The sequence below is a fragment of the Mus musculus genome, chromosome 11 (assembly GCF_000001635.26).
Source record: "Mus musculus strain C57BL/6J chromosome 11, GRCm38.p6 C57BL/6J".
NCBI lineage: Eukaryota > Metazoa > Chordata > Mammalia > Rodentia > Muridae > Mus > Mus musculus.
This window is the reverse complement of record NC_000077.6, coordinates 57,482,808-57,501,956: the sequence shown is the minus strand read 5'-3', so window position 1 is coordinate 57,501,956 and position 19,149 is coordinate 57,482,808. Positions and strand designations below refer to the sequence as shown.

At 45.4% G+C, this 19,149-nt stretch overlaps 1 protein-coding gene across 15 annotated transcripts in view; it reads left to right on the top strand.

Annotated features, from left to right (window-relative positions):
* Positions 1-18,967, top strand: part of Fam114a2 (family with sequence similarity 114, member A2) — a 35,667-nt gene extending 16,700 nt beyond the window's left edge. For 7 of the 15 annotated variants that reach the window (XM_006534016.3, XM_011249195.3, XM_011249194.3 and 4 more), the window contains exons 9-14: positions 2,152-2,231; positions 8,831-8,953; positions 9,898-10,037; positions 11,775-11,847; positions 14,337-14,390; positions 17,817-18,960. In XM_006534016.3, the coding sequence (XP_006534079.1) occupies positions 2,152-2,231; positions 8,831-8,953; positions 9,898-10,037; positions 11,775-11,847; positions 14,337-14,390; positions 17,817-17,939 (593 nt within the window). In that variant the 3' untranslated portion in view covers positions 17,940-18,960. Of the gene's footprint in view, positions 1-2,151; positions 5,548-8,830; positions 8,954-9,897; positions 10,038-11,774; positions 11,848-14,336; positions 14,391-17,816 lie in introns of all 15 variants that reach the window. The other 8 variants (NM_001168667.1, NM_001168668.1, NM_026342.3 and 5 more) reach the window with 5 other exon arrangements.
* Positions 18,968-19,149: the final 182 nt, after the last annotated feature.

Genomic DNA, 19,149 nt, shown 5'->3' with positions numbered 1-19,149 from the left:
CTGCCCCGCCCTGCCCCGCCCCGCCCTGCCCCGCCCCAGCTCTCCTCTGAGACTCTCCTGCCTGCTGTGTCTCTCTGATTTTGGTGGGAAATGCACCAGTGACTTGGTAGTTAATTGTATGTCACTGATGCTGTTAAGACAGAAACTTGGGAGTAGCAGGAGGAGACAGTGCAGAGCTCAGCTTGGGATGTCTTCATTCCTGTGGACCCCTGTGTTTTCTAGACTTCATTTCAGAGCCCTCTACCCACAGCCCCCTCACCCCGGCGCCCCACTCTTAAGCAGCAGTAGCATGCTTCCTTTCCACCCATGCATCTAGACAAGCACTCAGCATTGACCGCACACCCAGCCACTGCTTCTGTTCCGGAGCAGTGTTTGTATAGTCCGTTCTGTGTAGCAGAACCGGACAGTAACTTGCCAGATATTTTTTTCATTACTACATTTGATAGTAATAGCTTTTTGATCACTCAGACATACTATATTTGAATACTTATAAGTTTAATATATACACTACCATAATGTTCTGTTACTAACAACCCAAAATATGCCTCAGGGTAGAGCTGCTAAGTGTAGTAATCATAGACTCCTTTTCTTCCCTCTGTGCTATTGGTTATTTTGTGGACTCCTTGGAGCACCTGTGGCCCAGGTTGATGCAGACTCCCCCTTACACCCAGTCACACTTAGTTGGAAAAACCAAATGACTATGGAGGTTGGATATTGTGTCCTTTCATGGTAGGTTGTGGCTGGGAGTTGTTTACTGGAATTAATGTGAGTGAAGGCTGTATTAGTGAGAACAGCTTTTCCCAAAGCCCATCGCTCTGGGGATCAGTAAATCACTTTTATTCTCCGCCTTAACTATCAAGAGAGAGCAGAAGTACAGTTGAAGGAAAAGAACCAAGATGGCTCCCCTGGAATTCCTCTGGGGATGTTTCTAGGGAAGTAGCAGGCATAGAAGGGAACTAATTTGCTCTCATGTAGCATGGAGTTAGGGTTAAGAAAAAATCTTATAGATATTCATGCTCAGAGATTTTTGTGGTTTAAGACTTATCAGCCGGGCGTGGTGGCGCACGCCTTTAATCCCAGCACTCGGGAGGCAGAGGCAGGCGGATTTCTGAGTTCGAGGCCAGCCTGGTCTACAAAGTGAGTGCCAGGACAGCCAGGGATACACAGAGAAACCCTGTCTCGAAAAACCAAAAAAAAAAAAAAGACTTATCTTCTGTACCACTCAGCTGGGGCCAGTGGGCAGGATGTAGATGAGAAAGAGAGAAGGCATTGTTCATTTAGATGCCTAGTTTGCTGTGGTCATGGTCCCCATTTGCTTGCATGCTTTGTGTCCTACTGAGTGGTTGCTGTAATAAACACCAGGACTGGAAGTAACTAAGGGAGGAAAGGGTTTATTTTGCTTACATTGTCAGGTAACAGCTCAGTGCTGAGGGAACTGGGGTGAGAACTCAAACGGGGAAGAATCGTAGAGGTAGCAGCTGATGCAGAGGCTGTGGAGGAGTGCTACTTACTGGCTTGTTCCTCATGGCTTGCTCGGCCTGATTTCTTAAAGAGCCCAAGACCAGCCCAGGGATTGGTTGGTACTGCCCACAGTTGGCTAGACCCTTCTTCATCAATCACTGATTGTTTACAGTCTGATCTTATGGAAACGTTTTCTCAGTTGAGGTGCCTTTCTCTCAGATGACTCAGCTTGGATTAAGTTGACTTAAAACTAGACAGCACAGCATTTTTTTTTAAAGATTTATTTATTTATTGTGTGTAAGTACACTGTAGCTGTCTTCAGACACCCCAGAAGAAGGCATCAGATCTCATTAGGAAGGGTTGTGAGCCACCATATGGTTGCTGGGATTTGGACACAGGACCTTCGGAAGAGCAGTCAGTGCTCTTGGGCACTGAGCCATCTCTCTAGCCCCCAGCACACCATTTTGTTTGTTTGTTTGTTTGGTTGGTTTTTTTGAGACAGGGTTTCTCTGTATAGCCCTGGCTGTCCTGGAACTCACTCTGTAGACCAGGCTGGCCTCAAACTCAGAAATCCACCTGCCTCTGCCTCCTGAGTACTGGGACTAAAGGCATGCGCCACCACACCCGGCTCAGCACAGCATTCTTGATGACAGCCTTTCTTGAATGTTTCATGTGGCTCTTGGTTCTTAGGGGATGACAATTTTACCAAGGAGATAACAGATCTGTTTGCTCAGCTTCACGTCTCCTCCCGACCAGAGAAGCTTGCCAGGGTAAGTTACTCCCTTATGGGGATTTCCATTATTTCATTTATAATATTTTAATGGGTAGTCAGTCAGGTGTGGTGACACATGCCTGTGATCCCACCACTTCGGAGGCTGAAGGCAGAGGGATTGCAAGTTCAAAGTCAACTTGAGCTATATAGCAAGAGCTTGTCTTAACCTCCTGGCAATACATACATATAATGAGCATACGATTATAATTTTCTGGCCGATGGGATTGCCAGCATGGAGGAAGTATTCTTCTTGATAGTTCTAGAAAAGGATCCCACAAAATTTCCCTGTCTGCTGTTCTCTAGGTCAGTGTGTAGAGCCCATGTCTCTCTTCCCAGCACGGGTCCCATCCTGACCTGTTTTTTGGAATACTTTGTTTAAATGCTTCCTTGAGCCTGTAGAGTTGGTCATTTAATAGTTGGCAGTACTGACTAACCTTTATGGGATCAGAGATGATGAGGATGGGCCCTGCCTGCGCAGTGCTGCAGCTCGGCATTGCTGTGACTCCAGACAGTGACTCCACTGGTGACCATCTAAAATTCGGGAATGAGAGTCCCATGGCTGAGCTGTGGTGGTGATGTTGAGATATCATGTGTTTGGAATGAGTCTTGTCAGAGCTCAGAGGAGGGACTTCACATATATTCCACTGCTCATGAGGTACTGCTTCCTGCCTCTGTATCCACCTTTCCTATCTCTGAACAATTCCAGCAGCTGTTAGCAACAGGCAGGCATTGTTGTCTGGCCATGAGAGCTGCTGGGTGTGTGGAGTCAGCACAGCCATCTTACTTACCTCCAAGCAGGTAAGGCGTGAGAGACACTGGCCTGGGCAGACGGTGCCTTCCTCAGCGAAGCCTTGTAGGCTGTGCTCAGCAGCTGCCTCAAGAACTCAGCTCCTCACAACTTTACATCCCTGGGACTGAAACTCCTGACACCACAGCTCAAGGGAGGAAAGTCTTACTTTAGCTCACATTTTCAGAGGCTCTTAGTCTACCATAGTGGGGAGGGCATGGCAATTCAGCCCTGACTGGATGGTGCCAGGAGTGCGAGGTGGTGGTTGTTCCCGTAGCAGTAGAGGATGGTCTGGGCCATACCCTTCAGAGTCTCCTCACCCCAGGGACCTTGTAGGCTCCACCTCTGAAGGGCTTCACAGACTGCCATTATAGTGCCACCAGCTGGAAACTGTGTCCCAAATATGAGCCCTTAGGGGTCATTTCACATTCAAAACATGACATTGCTTATAGCATTTTGGAAACAGCATCAAACTGAGAAAAAAGTTGTAAAAACAGTACTAACAGCACCTGATGCGCTCGCTAGTGCTGGCACGCTACTTCTAGTGTCTAACCACAGGCACCCGCACTGAAGTCACATGAACCTCACCGTTTGAGAGTAAATAGGAAGATGAGGCTATCCCTTTGCATAACCACAGTACAGTTGTCACTTCAGCATATTTAACACTGACACCAGACTTTGACTTCATCTGTTCTCCACATGTATCCACTGACTGTCTTAGTCAGTGTTCGGTTGCTGTGAAGAGACACGATGACCACACCTATAAAACAAAGCATTTAATTGGGGTAGGGGATTTACAGTATCAGAGGCTTCGTCCATTATTGTCAAGGCAGGGAGCATGGTGGCACGCAAGATGCTGGAGCAGTCACTGAGAGCTACATCCTGATCTCTTCTAGCCAGCAAAGAAACAGGGCCTAGCACTTTAGCACAGGCTTTTGAAACCTCAAAACCCACCTCCATTGACACACATTGACAAAAGGCCACACCTCCTAACCTTCTAGTTCCCTGACTAAGCATTGAAATGTGGGAGCCCGTGGGAGCCATTGTTATTCAGACCATCCCGCCCACTCCCCTGGAGCCCCTGGGTTTGAACTAGCTTTACTTGTCTAGTTTAGACTCCTTTCATCTATAGTGGTTCCTCAGCCCTTAGCTTTCATGATGTGTATCTTTTTGAAAAACACAACTCTCCCTTCCCCCACACTAAAAGTAAAACATTCCCAGGCTGCTACCTGTACTGGGGTTTGTCTAAGGCTTTCTCTCTTTTATTAGTTTGTACATTCCAGGGCCAGAATCCTGTGTAAGTGATAGCTCGTCACATCTGCAGGGGTGAGATGTTTGTCTGTTTATTATTGGTGATGTGTCGCACAATTCTCTGTAGAGTTATGATTTATTTCCCTTTGCTGCTGGTAAGCTGCCGTGAAGAGACTGGTAAAGATCCTACGACAGTCTTCCTACTCCCACTCCTCATAGTTTTCTTTTTTTTTCTTTCCGTATGTCTGGAACTGGGGATTCTTCCTTAAATTTAGCATCTGTTCTGAGTCTTTTGAGACATGTCACCCAGGTTGGCTTTGAACTCCCGTTGTAGCTGAGGGAGACCTTGAACTCCTGATCCCCTTGCCTCCACCTCCCCAGTGCTGGGAAAGGGGCATATGCTACCATCCTGGTTTATGCAGTCTAAGGACGGAGCCCAGGGCTCTGTGTATACCAGGCACTCCTACCAACTGAGCTCTGTTTCCAGCCCTTCTGGTCTTGATTACATACACTGGTGTCTTCTAACTTGTTTATATTCTGTACTCTGGTCTTGATAGATCTAATACACTCAGATTATCCCTGTTTCTGCACTTTGGTATAATCCACTGTTTGTTTTTGTGTGTGCTACATGTACATGTGCATATAGAGGTCATAGGTTGAAGTCAGTTGTCTTCTAGTCATTTTTCCATTTTATTTTTTGAGATAAGGTCTTTTGCTGGACCCGAGGCTTACTGATCTGGCTAGCTGGATACCAGGGAAATCCTCTAGTCTCTGGCTCACTAATGCTGGGATTATAGGCGTGAATCACTGTGGCTGGCTGTTTGCCAATTTAATCATCTCTCTATCCCCTTCTGTTTACTTTTTTTTTTTGAAACAGAGAGTTAATATTTAAGTAATGTGAAGGTTTTCTTTTTCAGTATTAGATTGGATTGTTCTTGCAGGCTCTTTGGGAGAACAACTATTCTGAAGAGGAAAGAACTCTGAGACAAACGAATACCAGGTTTTCTTCTGCTCATTCATGTTGTAGCCTTGGTAACAGCATTACTCAGAGCACTTAAAGGCTCAAGTCCAGTGCCATATAACTATAGTCTAGTTGGAATGATTTGTGATCATTTGTGATCTCTGTTGCCTGGCTCAGCCTTTTTTTAGAGTTTAATTAATTTATCTTTTTTGTTTTTTGAGAAGGGTTTCTTTGTGTAGCCCTGGCTGTCTTTGAACTCACTCTGTAGACTGAACTGGCCTGGAACTCACAGCCTCCCAAGTGCTGGAATTTAAGGTGTGTGCCACCACTGTCCAGCTCAATGCATTCCTTTTGTTTGTATAAAATTAATTAAGTGGATCCCTTCATTCAAGGGCAGTTATTTTCTGTTACCACGATAAACACCATGACCAAAAGCAACTCAGGAAAGAAAGCCTTTATTTCTTCTTACAATCCTCAAGTTACAGATCATCACTAAGGGAAGACATGGTAGGAACCTGGAGGCAAGAATTCCTTTAGGACATCCTGGAGGAGCATCATTAATTGGCTTACTCCTCCTGCTCCCGCCCAGCCTGCTTTATTACATACACAACCTGGAACACTGGCCTAGGGGTGGTACCAACCGAAGTGAACTGGGCTCTCCCATGTCAATCACTAATCAAGACAATTCCTTCAACTACCTATAGTCATGTGGAAGCATTTTCTCAATTAAGATTCCTTCTTCCCAGATATGTAGGTTTGTGTCTAGTTGACAAAAACCAGTTAGCACAGGTAATGGAGTTCTTCCTCTACAAATAATAAAAACCCAGGTGGAGTGGAATAAAAAGAGAGGATGCGATAGTCAGAAGGAACAGCGTTGCTTCTGGAGTGGCTCTGCGAGGAGCTTTTCTCCCATGGCTTTGATCTTAGCAGGCTTTTGTACATGGCTTTAAGGAAGTGCTAACGGCTTTGGGTTGATGGCTGTCCTTTCTTAGCAATTTTACTGAGATTCTGGGAGTCCAGACTGTAAAAACCCAGAAGAATCTAAAACCCAAGCCAGTGTGCTACAAAAAAAAAGGAGATAAAGCAGTTGTGAAACACACTCGCCGGGGACTAGGTATGCAAGCCAGATGGGCGTTCTGCTGCTGTCCTTTAGTACGTGTCCTACTCAGGAGACTGACATAGTTGACTTCAGTATCTTCTGTAAGCACTGGATTTTAGTGGTATTCTGGGATTGTGGAAATTCAGAGGGAGGTTGTTCAGGAAACTTGTCTTCAGAAGTTATGTGGAGATGATGCTTAGGGTGAAGGGCTGGGAGGAAAAGGTGCAGTTACAGCTCATCTTATTGGAGCACACAGTGAAGAATGAGATTGAAAGGCTGGGTAGATAATGTGAAGGAACATGATCTAGTTGATAGGGCACCCATGACCAAAAGGGATTTGTTAATTACTGTTCTTTGCAAAACACCATGACCAACTAAAAGGAAGCATTTAAATTGTGACTTGCTTACTTACAGTCTTAGAGTTAGTCCATGCCCATCATGATGGGGACTATGGTGGCAGGCAGACAGGAAGGCAGCATGGGACTGCACGTGCGTGCTTGCACAAACACACACACACACACACACACACACACACACACACACACACACACACACCAGCCACACTGGTGTGAGCTTTTGAAAGCCCACCCTCAGTGGCACTTCTTTTCCAGCAAGGCCATATTTCCTAGTCCTTCCCAAACAGTTCCACCAACTACTGACTAAGCATCAAATATATGAGTCTTTGGGGTCCATTCTCATTCAAGCCCCCACAGGGGAATGGTCAGCTTTGCATGGTCAGCAGATCATTGACAGTATTATGACAGTGAAAATAAATTTAAGACACATTAGAAGTAATAGAGCAGTCATGACGTTGCTCTGAGTGCACATGATGGTAATAGAAGAGGAAGGTTGGGGCAGGTGGACCTTGTGCAGAATCAGACTGATGGAAAAATCCAAATGGCTGTCATATTTTTGCTTGAGCCACTATTATAGAACAGTACTTCCAAAGTTTGGCTGATAAAAGGGTGAATTAGAGATAGAAAGATCAAAGTATTTCATTTCCTTTACATGCTGTATCTGGAGTCATCGCAGAATGTCAGATGTGTGTCTAGCAGGTATTTGGGGTGCTTCATTTTTCCAGAGAAAGAAGTTAAGATGAGAAATAGTGATCTAGGCAAAAGCAGCACTAGGGTGAGCAAGGTCAGAGGATATAGGTAGGCCAGCAAGATCAGGATTAGACCGATCAGGATAATCACTGAAGAGCAGTAATTATAAAGATAGGCGAAGAATTAGAAGATTGTGTTTAAAACAAATCAAACTAGAGAAACTAGAGGAGTCCATCACCAGGAGAAAGGAAATTTGTGGCATTTGTATGGAGCGACAGTCTTTATGTATGAAGTCAGTGAACTTGTACATGGGACAGTATGGGTGTGTCTGTCATTGTCTGCACTTAAAACATGCAGGCACAAATGAAAATGAATATAGAGCCCATTTTTATGAATCTTACTAGTGGTGAATAGTTAATCTGCTTTGGCTTCCAGTGGGCTGCTTGGGCTGTACCCACCCTAGAGCTCTGGGTATATAAATGGAAGACACATTCACATGCCAGCTAATTTGGATATGCCTTGGCTAGCTCAATGGCTGGGCACTTCTGAACCTCCCAAGGCTAGCACATACTCCCCTCCAATATCCCTGAGTAAACATCTTTTAAAATCTATATTTCATCTCTGCTACCCCAGACCCAATGGGGGAATGGCCCCTAAGGCCACGTTCCTGGATTCTTACATGTTAGCAGGTCTTTGGGTCTGTTCTTTTTGCTCTCCTGTCATGATTCTTTTTCCTTAGTCCCTTCCCCTCACAATCTAAAAGTCCTGCCCCTGTCTCCCTGCCCAGCATTGGCTGTATGGCACCTCTTTATTACCAATCAAAGCCAGCTGGGGGCAGGGACCTCAGTGTCTGGAAGCTGGCTTTTGGGAGCCAAATTAAGACAAACTAATTCCCAACATTTTGCAAACAGTTGAGGTTGTTGATACTGAGCCAAAGTCTTTGGTGTGAGCATGAATAAATGAAGGGCATGATGGACTCACACATAGGTGAGCACACCCTCCTACCCCCTCCACAGGTGAGTGCATTCCCACCCCACACTCATGCACACAGGTGAGTACGCCCCCGCACACACACTCATGCACACAGGTGAGTACGCCCCTGCACACACCCCCAGAAACATTCAATAGAGGTAACCAAGGTGCTGGGGGAAGTGCTTTGCACCTTGACCTGCCTGTGGAGCATCTGATCTGTGCTCCAGATGCATGCACTTTCCCTAGTGCAAGCCTCAGTTCCAGAGAAGCCACAGGGTGGGGTGGGGTGGTTCACAGGGAGCCATTGGACAGGACTGGGGGTTTCGCAAGGAGCCATTGGACAGGATTCAGTGTAAGGTTTGTAACTTAATAAGGATTGAAAAGTTACATGGTCTGTTCTTGTGTGAAGAGCTTGTCCTCCAGAGTGCTGATGTGTTGCTGGTAAGAACTGCATTTAATTGTTGCCTAAATCCTTATTTAGGCAAGAAATACAGCCTACAAATGGATCAGAACATCTCTGGCTAGGCCAGTAGCAGAGAAAGAAGAAGGAGAAAAAGAGTCGGAGGCAGGAAATACCGAGGAAGCCCAGAAACATTCAATAGAGGTAACCAAAGCAACTAAGCTCCTTTAAAGAAGGGTGAACTTGAGGGGCTGGCAGATGGCTCAGTGGTAAAGGGTTTGCTGCCCAAGCATTAGGGCCTGAACTTGGGTTCCCCGCATCCATATAAACGGCTAAACGTGGTATCATGGAGTTGTAACCCCAGTGCAGGAAGGTGAGGGGTGTGAAGGCAGGAGGATTCCCCAGATATCACTGGTCAGCAGTCTAGCCATAACAGTAGGCTCCACATTTAATGAGACACCCTGTCACAAAAGATAAAGTGGGGGCTGATAGAGGAAGACATCGGACATGGGCCTCTGGACTCCACGCTCATACACATAGGTGAGTGAACCCCTCCCCCTACACTCACACACAGGTGAGTGCATCCCCTACACTCACACGTAGGTGAGTGCATCCGCCCCCCCCCACTCATGCACACAAGTGAGTACACCCCTCCCCCATACTCACACAGAGGTGAGTGTATTCCCCCCCCCCCCAACACACTTACATAGAGGTGACATTGCAGTTGAGCTGAGGGCCCTTTTATTTTGTTATGCTGTTATCAGTAATTTCAACATTCAGGTTGGTATCATTTCAGTTCCAGAATGTAGAAGAGGAGTGAATACAAAAGATGAAGTGAAGGAGAGAGGGAGGGAAGGAGGGAAGCTGGATGTAACTCAGAGTAAGTTGTCAGACACTATCTTAGTCCTTTGGCCAGCCTTAGTTGCATAGTCACAGCCAGCCGTTCAGGAGCCACTGTTGCTGTAATTATGAGCTCAGCTGTGGAAGGTACCACACTGTGGAAGAAGAGCAGGCCCATTAAACAGTGGCCGTTCTTCTCTTCTACTTGGAAGGCACATATTCTTTCTTTAGTGTAAGAAGCCAGGGGCTGTCATTTCCACTCACATGATAAGCAGTAACAGCACTATTTTGCTTTGTTTGGCTCTTAGGATATCCATGCATTTGCAATCCGGAGCTTAGCAGAGTTGACTGCCTGCTCAATAGAATTGTTCCACAAAACAGCAGCATTGGTTTTGCATGGCCAGAAGCAGGAGGTGACAGCCTTAGAGAGGAGCCAGACTCTCTCCCAGTAAGTACGATGCAGTCTGCATCTCCCAAAGAGACGTGCTGAGAGGGTTTCTTGTTCCTTCCAGCTTTAGAAAGTTGCTTTTTAGCAGGTACTGGTCCCATTGCACATGGGCTTGCTCATTTAGGCTATTGTTACTGAGCAGGGACAAGTCTGCATGTAAACCCGCCTGCTTCATTAACCGATTTATTCTCTGAAAACTATGTCTTTGCAGCTTGTTAGTCTCGGTAGGAGTGGAACTTGGCATAAGTAACAACAGAAAGTGGTCCTAAGTTCTTCAGTTCCTAAGTACAGTTATTAGTCACCAGAGCTCACTGGATGCCAGGCACTGTGCTAAGGGATTCATGGATATTATTTCTAATTTTTACAGCACAAAAGGTAAATGATTAGTACAAATGGAGGAGGTATAGACCCAGGGCAGTTAAAGGAGGCTGCCCAAGCCCCACACATATTTTTTCATTTTTGCTGATTTTGAGCAAACATTACAAACTTTATACCAAAAAAAACGAAAAAAAACAAAAAACAAAAAAAAAAACCAACCCACAAAAAACCCCCAAAAAACAAAAAAGCCGGGTGTGGTGGCACACACCTTTAATCCCAGCACTCGGGAGGCAGAGGCAGGCGGATTTCTGAGTTCGAGGCCATCCTGGTCTACAGAGTGAGTTCCAGGACAGCCAGGGTCTACACAGAGAAACCCTGTCTCAAAAAACCAAAAAGCAAAAAAACCAAAAGACAAAAAAACCCAAACTTTACAAAGTAGTAAAATGTGAATAATTGCAGTAGAAAGGGTAAGCCTAAGCCTAGTAGTTTATAAATCTAATTAGACATTCTTATGTGTGTGTGTGTGTGTGTGTGTGAGAGAGAGAGAGAGAGAGAGAGAGAGAGAGAGAGGATGAATGTGTATGTGTGTATGTAAGAGAGAGAGACACACACATAGAAAGACAGACAGACATGGGGGAGTGGGGAGAACACCTTGCTGTGTAGCCTAAGCCAACTTCAATTTTGAGGCCAACCTGGTCTACATAATGACTTCCAGGACAGCCAGAGATCTATATAGATAGACCCTGTCTCAATATTAACAAACAAAGCAAGCCAGCCAGCCAATATTACCAATGACTATCTTATGGAAATACGGGGAGTAAAGAAGTCAACACATGATAAGGAGACTAAGGAGACTATGTCAGTGTTTGAGCCTTAGGGAATTATCACACGAGGTGTGGAAGACTTGACGTAGGTGACAGATGAGCAAGGGCAGGGAGCTGTTTTCATAACTCAGGCTGGAGGGTCTTGGGTAAGAAGGAAAGGGCTAGAAAAGGGAGAGGCCCTGCAGGTACTGGAATTTGAGAGCGAGGGTGGTTGCTTTAGAAGTCATGATGAGGGAAGAAAGCATGGTTTCCACTGCAGAGTCAGGGAGCTCACTCACCCAAGAAGCAGCCTTATAGGAAAAGGCAAGTAAGGGTCTGTCTGTAGCCCGAAGGAATGGGAACTTCTCATTAGGACTGTCCATCGCCGGTGGAGTACAGAGCAAGTGGCAGGGTCACTCTGTTGTTGAAGTGTATCACTCTAGAATTGTGTGTTCCATACTGAAATAGTGGAAAGAGATGTATTTACGTCATTAAAGACGTCTTTTTTCATTACTAGGAGGGATCTGTCTCTGGGTAGCAGTTGTTAAGCATAGTGTGTTAAATGAATAGAAAGACAAAGAAGAGTGGAACTCTCCTGATGTGTTCTTCTCTCCAGGATGACAGTCATGCTGTGTAAAGACCTGGCCTCGCTGTCTAAAGAGTTCACCACCTGCCTGACCACAGCTGGGGTAAGAATTCCTGCTCGCGGGGCCAATGTCTGAATGATATAGTTTACGTACCAAAGTTCACCTGTGTCCATACAAGTTGATGCTTGTCAGTATATTCCCAGAGATGTACAGTTGCTGTTAGGATTAGAGTTTAGGAGAGTTCATCTCAGCCTCTAAGATTTCTACACGTCAGCACTCCCTGTCACACGTCCTGCTAGACGGGGATAAGCTTTCTCCTTCCAGACGTTTTATACTAATGGGACAATATGTGTGGCCTCGAACTCAGAAATCCTCCTGCCTCTGCCTCCCAAGTGCTGGGATTAAAGGCGTGCGCCACCATCGCCCGGCCCCACTTTTGGTGTTTTAACAGACGGCGTCGCCTCACCTGAGACCAACTGATATTTTCGTTGATGAGCTCTTCTGTCTGTGGTGAGGGTTGAGTTGATGCGAGTGTGTGTGCTATGAGGTGCAGGTTGTAGATTCGTTGGTTTGCATTTGTCTGCCTCAGGCATCAAAGGTTACCCTTTCCCCATTGAAGTCTCTGTCCCCTTGCCAGAGGTCATAAGATTACAGACACATGGTTTTATTTTCTCATGTCTATAGTTGAGTGGCATGTACTGTGGTGATTTGCATGATAAATGCCTCATAGTGTCTGACTGTTTGGTCTTCAGTTGATGGCAATACGTGGGGAGGCCATGGAATTTATAGGCTGTTGAGCCTTGCTTGTTGGAGGAAGTGTGTCACTGGGAGTGGGCTTTGAGTTTGTGGCCTTGTTCTTTACTTTCTGTCACTCTCTGTTTCCTATGTGTGGTTGAGGCGTTTTCAGCCAGGGCTGACCTCCGCACCTTTATGATCTAATGTTGCTGACGGTCTGTGAGTGATGTGGAAGGTGATTGGGAAACTAATGATCTCTGGGGAGGAATAAAGCAAGACTGCGGGAGAAGACGAGGCTAACTCCTCAGTGTGTGCGTCAGCATTGTGGTGGCAGAGGTGCTGCGGAGCCTAGTCTAGCAAAACCATGGCCAAGCTGAAATGCTAAAGCTGGAGTTCAAACTTGTCCTGTTTGGAGTCATGCAGCTTCTCGGCCTCCCTAGCGTTTCCTTTAAAGGAGCTCCTGGGTTTCCCGAATAGTTTAATGGAGTTATTTTGTGTGTTCTGTGAAGACACACTAAGAGAAGTCAATTACAAAGAACTGACGTGTTTGTGTTCGCGCTGTGTTTGTATGAATGAGATGCTCAGAGGCCTGTCTTCAAAACAGTTGAAGTGTTTGTGCGCTTATTTTAGAATTGTCCCAGTGTTTGGAGTCAGGTTTCAACTGCCCTTCTAAAATGAAGATGACTTTTCTTCCTATAGTTTATCTGCATGTTTACTTCATTGTTTAAGTTTCTCTGAATGCACTGTCCTAGTTTCTTTTCCTGTTGCTGTGATGGAATGTTGCAAGAGAGGCAGCTTAAGGGGAAAGTTACAGGGTGGAGTCCATCGTGGCGGGGAGTCAAGGCAGCAGGAGCCTGAAGCCGCTGGCATTGTGGTCTGCCGTCAGCACAGAGCAGCGAATGCATGTATGCTAGTATTCAGCCTGCTGTCTCCACCAGAGCAGTGCAGGAGCCCCTGCTAGGGGCTGGTCCCACCAGCAGTTACTTAGCCTAGACAAGAGAAGCCCTCACAGACATGTGCAGAGGCTCATGTCCCAGATGATTTTAGAGTCTGTGAAGTTGACAACACTAACTGTCAAGCATACAAATTCACCCTCATTTTTTTATCTTGTCCCTCCTAGTGCTGGCAGGTCACCTTCTGTCTCTTGAATAGTCCTGCTTGCACTTTCCTGCCTCCCCAGCCCTTTCTCCACGCCCACAGAGAACTGTTACTCTAGGGTCTACATCTATTAGAGAAAACATGTACGTTTTTCTTTGTGAGACTGGCTTGTTCTACTTCAGCTGAAGACAGTTCTGGAGAGTACCATCTCTCCTGCTAATGACATGCCTTCATTTCTCTTTTTGCCTGAATAAAACTCCATTTTGTATCATACAGAATGAAGATATTTTTTAAAGTTGATAAATGACTACAGGTTGGTGACATGTCTCCAGGGTAAAGGTGCCTGCTGAGCAAGCCTGATGATCTTAGTTGTATGTCCAGAGGCAGTGGAAGGAGAGACTGGCTCTGAAATGTCCTCTACCTCCACACTTGTGCTGTTGCCGTCATTCATGTGCACCCCGAGAACACACACACACACACACACACACACACACACACACACACACACAAAACCAACAATAGCGGCAAAACTACTAAGCAATGCATTATTCTCAATTTGGGAGCATAGAAAGGTATAAAAGTGAGCTTACAACGAGGTTTCCTTCCAGAGATGACACTTGGCTTGCCCTTGGTCAAGATGTTCTGTGCCTTTCACCCATGTGTGTATCAGGGTGAAAATCTGTTCTGCCTGTGGTTTTTTTTTTTTGATTTTTTTTTTTTTTAAGGTGTTCTGTGACAAACTCTCTCCTTTATTCCAGGTCAGAGAGAAGGCAGATGTTCTTAATCCAGTCATCACTGCAGTGTTTCTAGAGGTTAGTAGTAATGGTTTTTACATCTCTGACTCCTAAGGCGCTATTATGCATTAATTTATTTTTATATCCTTAGGTTTTGCATTTTGAAAACCAGATTGCAGTTTAGCTCTGCTGATACAGACATCACTAAATGCTGTTAATTTGATGTACTCTCCCTACTCAGTAGTCAGAGGGTATAACAAAGCTGAAGGGTAAAGTGACATGGAAGGAGCCATAGGCTGTCATTACTCAGTTTCTACTCCTTGAAGCTTAATGTACAATTCTCAGTAATGAAACACCTTCCGGAGACCAGCTGTTGAACATGAAAGATTGAAACTCACGTAGACAAACACTGCTTCCTGAAAGGCTGGGCCTCGTGCAGAGGTGTTAGAAAAAGGCATGTGGCCATTTCCAAGGAAAAAGTTCCTTCTTTTGACAGAGTGGCACCAGAGCTTGCATATCCTTGTCAGACTGTGAGTGGTAACACCATAGGGGCTAAGTCTTTGGAAAGGGGCCGGGGAGATCTGGTTTACCGGTTAAGAGTACCGGCTGCTCTTCCAGAGGCCCCAGGCTTAATTTCCAGCCCCCATGTGGTGGCTCTCAACTGTCTGCATACATGCAGGCAAAGCACCAATGTATATAGAGAAATAGTTTCTGGAGGAGGAGTGAGAGGATGCTGTAGTTGGTCAGATTGTCACCCATGAGGGGTGGTTTCTGGAATCCATGATGTCAGAGTTCCGACAACTTAGCCCTGTGATGGCCTGGTGAGAAGAGCTTCTGTAAAGCTAGGAGGGAAATATGTGGGTAATTGACTACATTTTAATTATGAAGTAAGGGTCAGTTTGATGGCTCAGTAGATAAAGGTGCTTGTTATCAAGTCTGACAGCATGGGTCTGATTCACAGGAGCCAATGGTAGAAGGAGAGAACGGATAAAGGTTGTTCTCTGACCTCCACATGTGCATTATGGCATGTGTATACCCACATGTGTACACCCACATGTGTGCACCCACATGTGTGCACACATAAATAAAATAAATAAATAATAAGTTTTTGAAGAACCAATTAGACTGTTTAAATTAAGTTAGTGTTAAAGAAATGCTCTTAACTCTCCAGCTACACAGCCTTGAGTAGCTCAGACCTCTTGTGATAAGTTAAACATGAGCCTATGGTTTAGTATCTGGCAGAGTTGAAAGCACTTGGCAGCCAGGAGGGCTCCCTAGGCCTCCTTCATAGTCTTGGGTTGGAGATGCCTTTTCCAGCAATCTTACCTGTTTTAAGTGCAAGGAGCTGTAACTCGATGACCTCCAAGGTCTCCCTTGGCTGGAAACTGTGTTCTCGAGTGTCCCACTGAAGTTCTGATAGGAGTGCCAGCCATTGACAAGTATACACAAGGCAGGCTTTCCTGGTGTGAGCTCCCTGTGCCCATTTGGAATGGGCATTCTTACATATTGTCCTTGGAAATGCACCTCTTTATTTCAGGCTATTGTTCTGGGAGGGGAGAGCCTGTCAGATATAAGCCAGATCTGCATACTTGGGTGTAGATTTTCTAAGGCTTCTCGTCCACATGTCTGTCATACTGAGCAGACTGTGTCTGTACTGTTGATACCTGTGTGTAGTGCTTCCATCATTGAGTCAGTGGAAGGAGCTGTGATGGCTCTAGTGTGGGAACAGTGTACCCATTCAGTAGTGGAACAGAGTCCTTGGTTGTCAAGTTTGAGCAGCAGTCAGAGCTGCTGTGATGGGTGGGTTGAGGAGCTGATATATATATTTTTTTATTTTATTAGATATTTTCTTTATTTACATTTCAAATGCTATCCCTAAAGTTCCCTATACCCTCCCCCCGTCCTGCTCCCCTACCCACCCACTCCCACTTCTTGGCCCTGGTGTTCCCCTGTACTGGGACATATAAAGTTTGCTAGACCAAGGAGCCTCTCTTCCCAATGATGGCCGACTAGGCCATCTTCTGCTACATATGCGGCTAGAGACATGAGCTCTGGGGGTACTGGTTAGTTCATATTGTTGTTCAACCTATATGGTTGCAGACCCCTTCAGCTCCTTGGGTACTTTCTCTAGCTACTCCATTGGGGGCCCTGTGTTCCATCCTATAGATGACTGTGAGCATCCACTTCTGTATTTGCCAGGCACTGGCATAGCCTCACAGGAGACGGCTATATCAGGGTCCCGTCAGCAAAATCTTGCTGGCATATGCAATAGTGTCTGGGTTTGGTAGCTGATTATGGGATGGATCCCTGGGTGGGGTAGTCTCTGGATAGTCCATCTTTTCCTCTTAGCTCCAAATTTTGTCTCTATAACTTCTTTCATGGGTATTTTGTTCCCTATTCTAAGGAGGAATGAAGTATCCACAGGTTGGTCTTCCTTCTTCTTGATTTTCTTGTGTTTTGCAAATTGTATCTTGGGTATTCTAAGTTTCTGGGCTAATATCCACTTACCAGTGAGTGCATATCTAGTGACTTCTTTTGTGATTGGGTTACCTCACTAAGGATGATATCCTCCATATACATCCATTTGCCCAAGAATTTCATAAATTCATTGTTTTTAATAGCTGAGTTACTACTGGAGTCCAGCTTCTTGAGCTCTTTGTATATATTGGATATTAGTCCCCTATCAGATTTAGGATTGGTAAAAATCCTTTCCCAATCTGTTGGTGGCCTTTTTGTCTTATTGACAGTGTCTTTTGCCTTACAGAAGCTTTGCAGTTTTATGAGGTTTCATTTGTCAATTCTCGATCTTATAGCACAAGCCATTGCTGTTCTTAGAATACCCAAGATACAATTTGCAAAACACAAGAAAATCAAGAAGAAGGAAGACCAACCTGTGGATACTTCATTCCTCCTTAGAATAGGGAACAAAATGCCCAGGAATTTAGGAATTTTTCTCCTGTGCCCATATCTTTGAGGGTTTTCCCTACTTTCTCCTCTATAAGTTTTAGTGTCTCTGGTTTTATGTGGAGTTCTTGGATCCACTTAGACTTGACCTTAGTACAAGGAGATAAGAATGGATCAATTTGCATTCTTCTACATGATAACCACCAGTTGTGCCAGCACCATTTGTTGAAAATGCTGTCTTTTTTCCACTGGATGGTTTTAGCTCCCTTGTCAAAGATCAAGTGACCATAGGTGTGTGGGTTCATTTCTGGGCCTTCAATTCTATTCCGTTGATCTACCTGTCTGTCGCTGTACCAGTGCCATGCAGTTTTTATCACAATTGGAGGAGCTGGTATTCTTTTGGTGTTGCTGCATTTTCTGAGTCCTAGGTCTGTCTTGTCCCATGTCAAACTTGAGTGCAGTCGTCAGGCCTGTCCTTTGTTTACGTCAGAAGCTGTGGCTCCCGTTGGATCGCAGACCCAGGTCTGTTGTTTCATTAAGTATTTTCTCCTTCCTGTGATTTTAACGTTTTTCTTTTTGGTGACTTCTCAATCTCGCCAGGCCTCAAACAGCGCCTCTTACATTCAAGATGCCTTCCAACTCCTCCTGCCTGTGCTGCAGATCTCTCTCATCGAGAGCAAGACAGAGTCATCCACGTGTGAGCCACAGTCCAGAGACCTCTGACAGAACCCTGAGGAGCAGAGAAGAGTCCTACTGAGATGGTGATAGCCAAGAAATCTGACTTTGCTCAGGGAGCCCTGCAGCCAGAGCGAGGCATAGTACTACGTGTGTGAAAGGCCAGCAGGGCGCAGGCTCACAGGGGTGCTTGCTTCTCTGCGTAGCTGATGCGCTCTGCTGCTCACACTGCTCTTCCAGCCTTATAAGTAATAAATTATTAAAAAAAAAAAAAGAAAGAAAGAAAGAAGAAAAACCAAATGTATTTCAGGAAAGTCAGCAGGATATTCTGGCAAAAATGCTGGACTTTCTTAGCTCAGAAAACACTATAGACTGTTATGGATGTCATTTGCAGCCAGTGGTAAAATTGTTAAGCAGGAGAGAACAAAACCTCAGTTTGGTGTCCTGGGGTTTATGACATTCGTCGTAGCCTGGGCTTTCTCCTTTCCAGAATAAAGCCTGTGGCTTCTAGAGAACTGAGACTACATTAGCCCTAAGTGAGATGGCCGGACAGGGCTGTCTAGATGTTTCGCATGGAGTAGAAACTCGTAGCCGTGTGTATGAACCACAGGGAAATGCCCTTTGGCTTCAAATGCCTCTCTTCCCAGTAGACCATGCAGTCTGCAGGTGCTCTGAGTCTCTTCAGGCTGCATTGTGCATGCCCTGCCTGAGGCTGCACTCATGCAGGCACATCTTTCAGCTGCCAACTCCAGAGCAGGAGGGAGGAGTCTTTTGGTGATGGGGTTTTGTGGAGTCCTGTGAAGATGTTCACTTACAGCAGGATGTAGCCTCCCAAGTCCCCTCATTGTTCCTCTGTTGTCGTGTGTTTGTTACTGTGCTTGGAGAGGAGCTCACCTGCCGTCCGTACTCTCGAGCCCTCCTCGCAGTTTTCAGCAGTTCAAAGCTATTTTGGTATCCAGGCCTTTTGAAAATGTTCATTAACTTTGTGATTTTTAGTGGCTCCGGCAACTTTGGAGAGCCCTGTTCTTTATCTTTGAAAACCATTACAATAAAATATAATTATACCTACTTTATAAGCGTGGTATTTAATAGCGTGGTAAATACCTAAATATCTAGAATTAAAATATTTTACTTCAATAATGTCCATTTTCATAAAAGGCTTAAAAATGAAGCATTTGAGAAGCAAGGGTATTCTGAGAATAAGGCCCTGACTGGTGTGTGAGGGAACTTTGAAAATGCGCACACTGCTATGACTCCA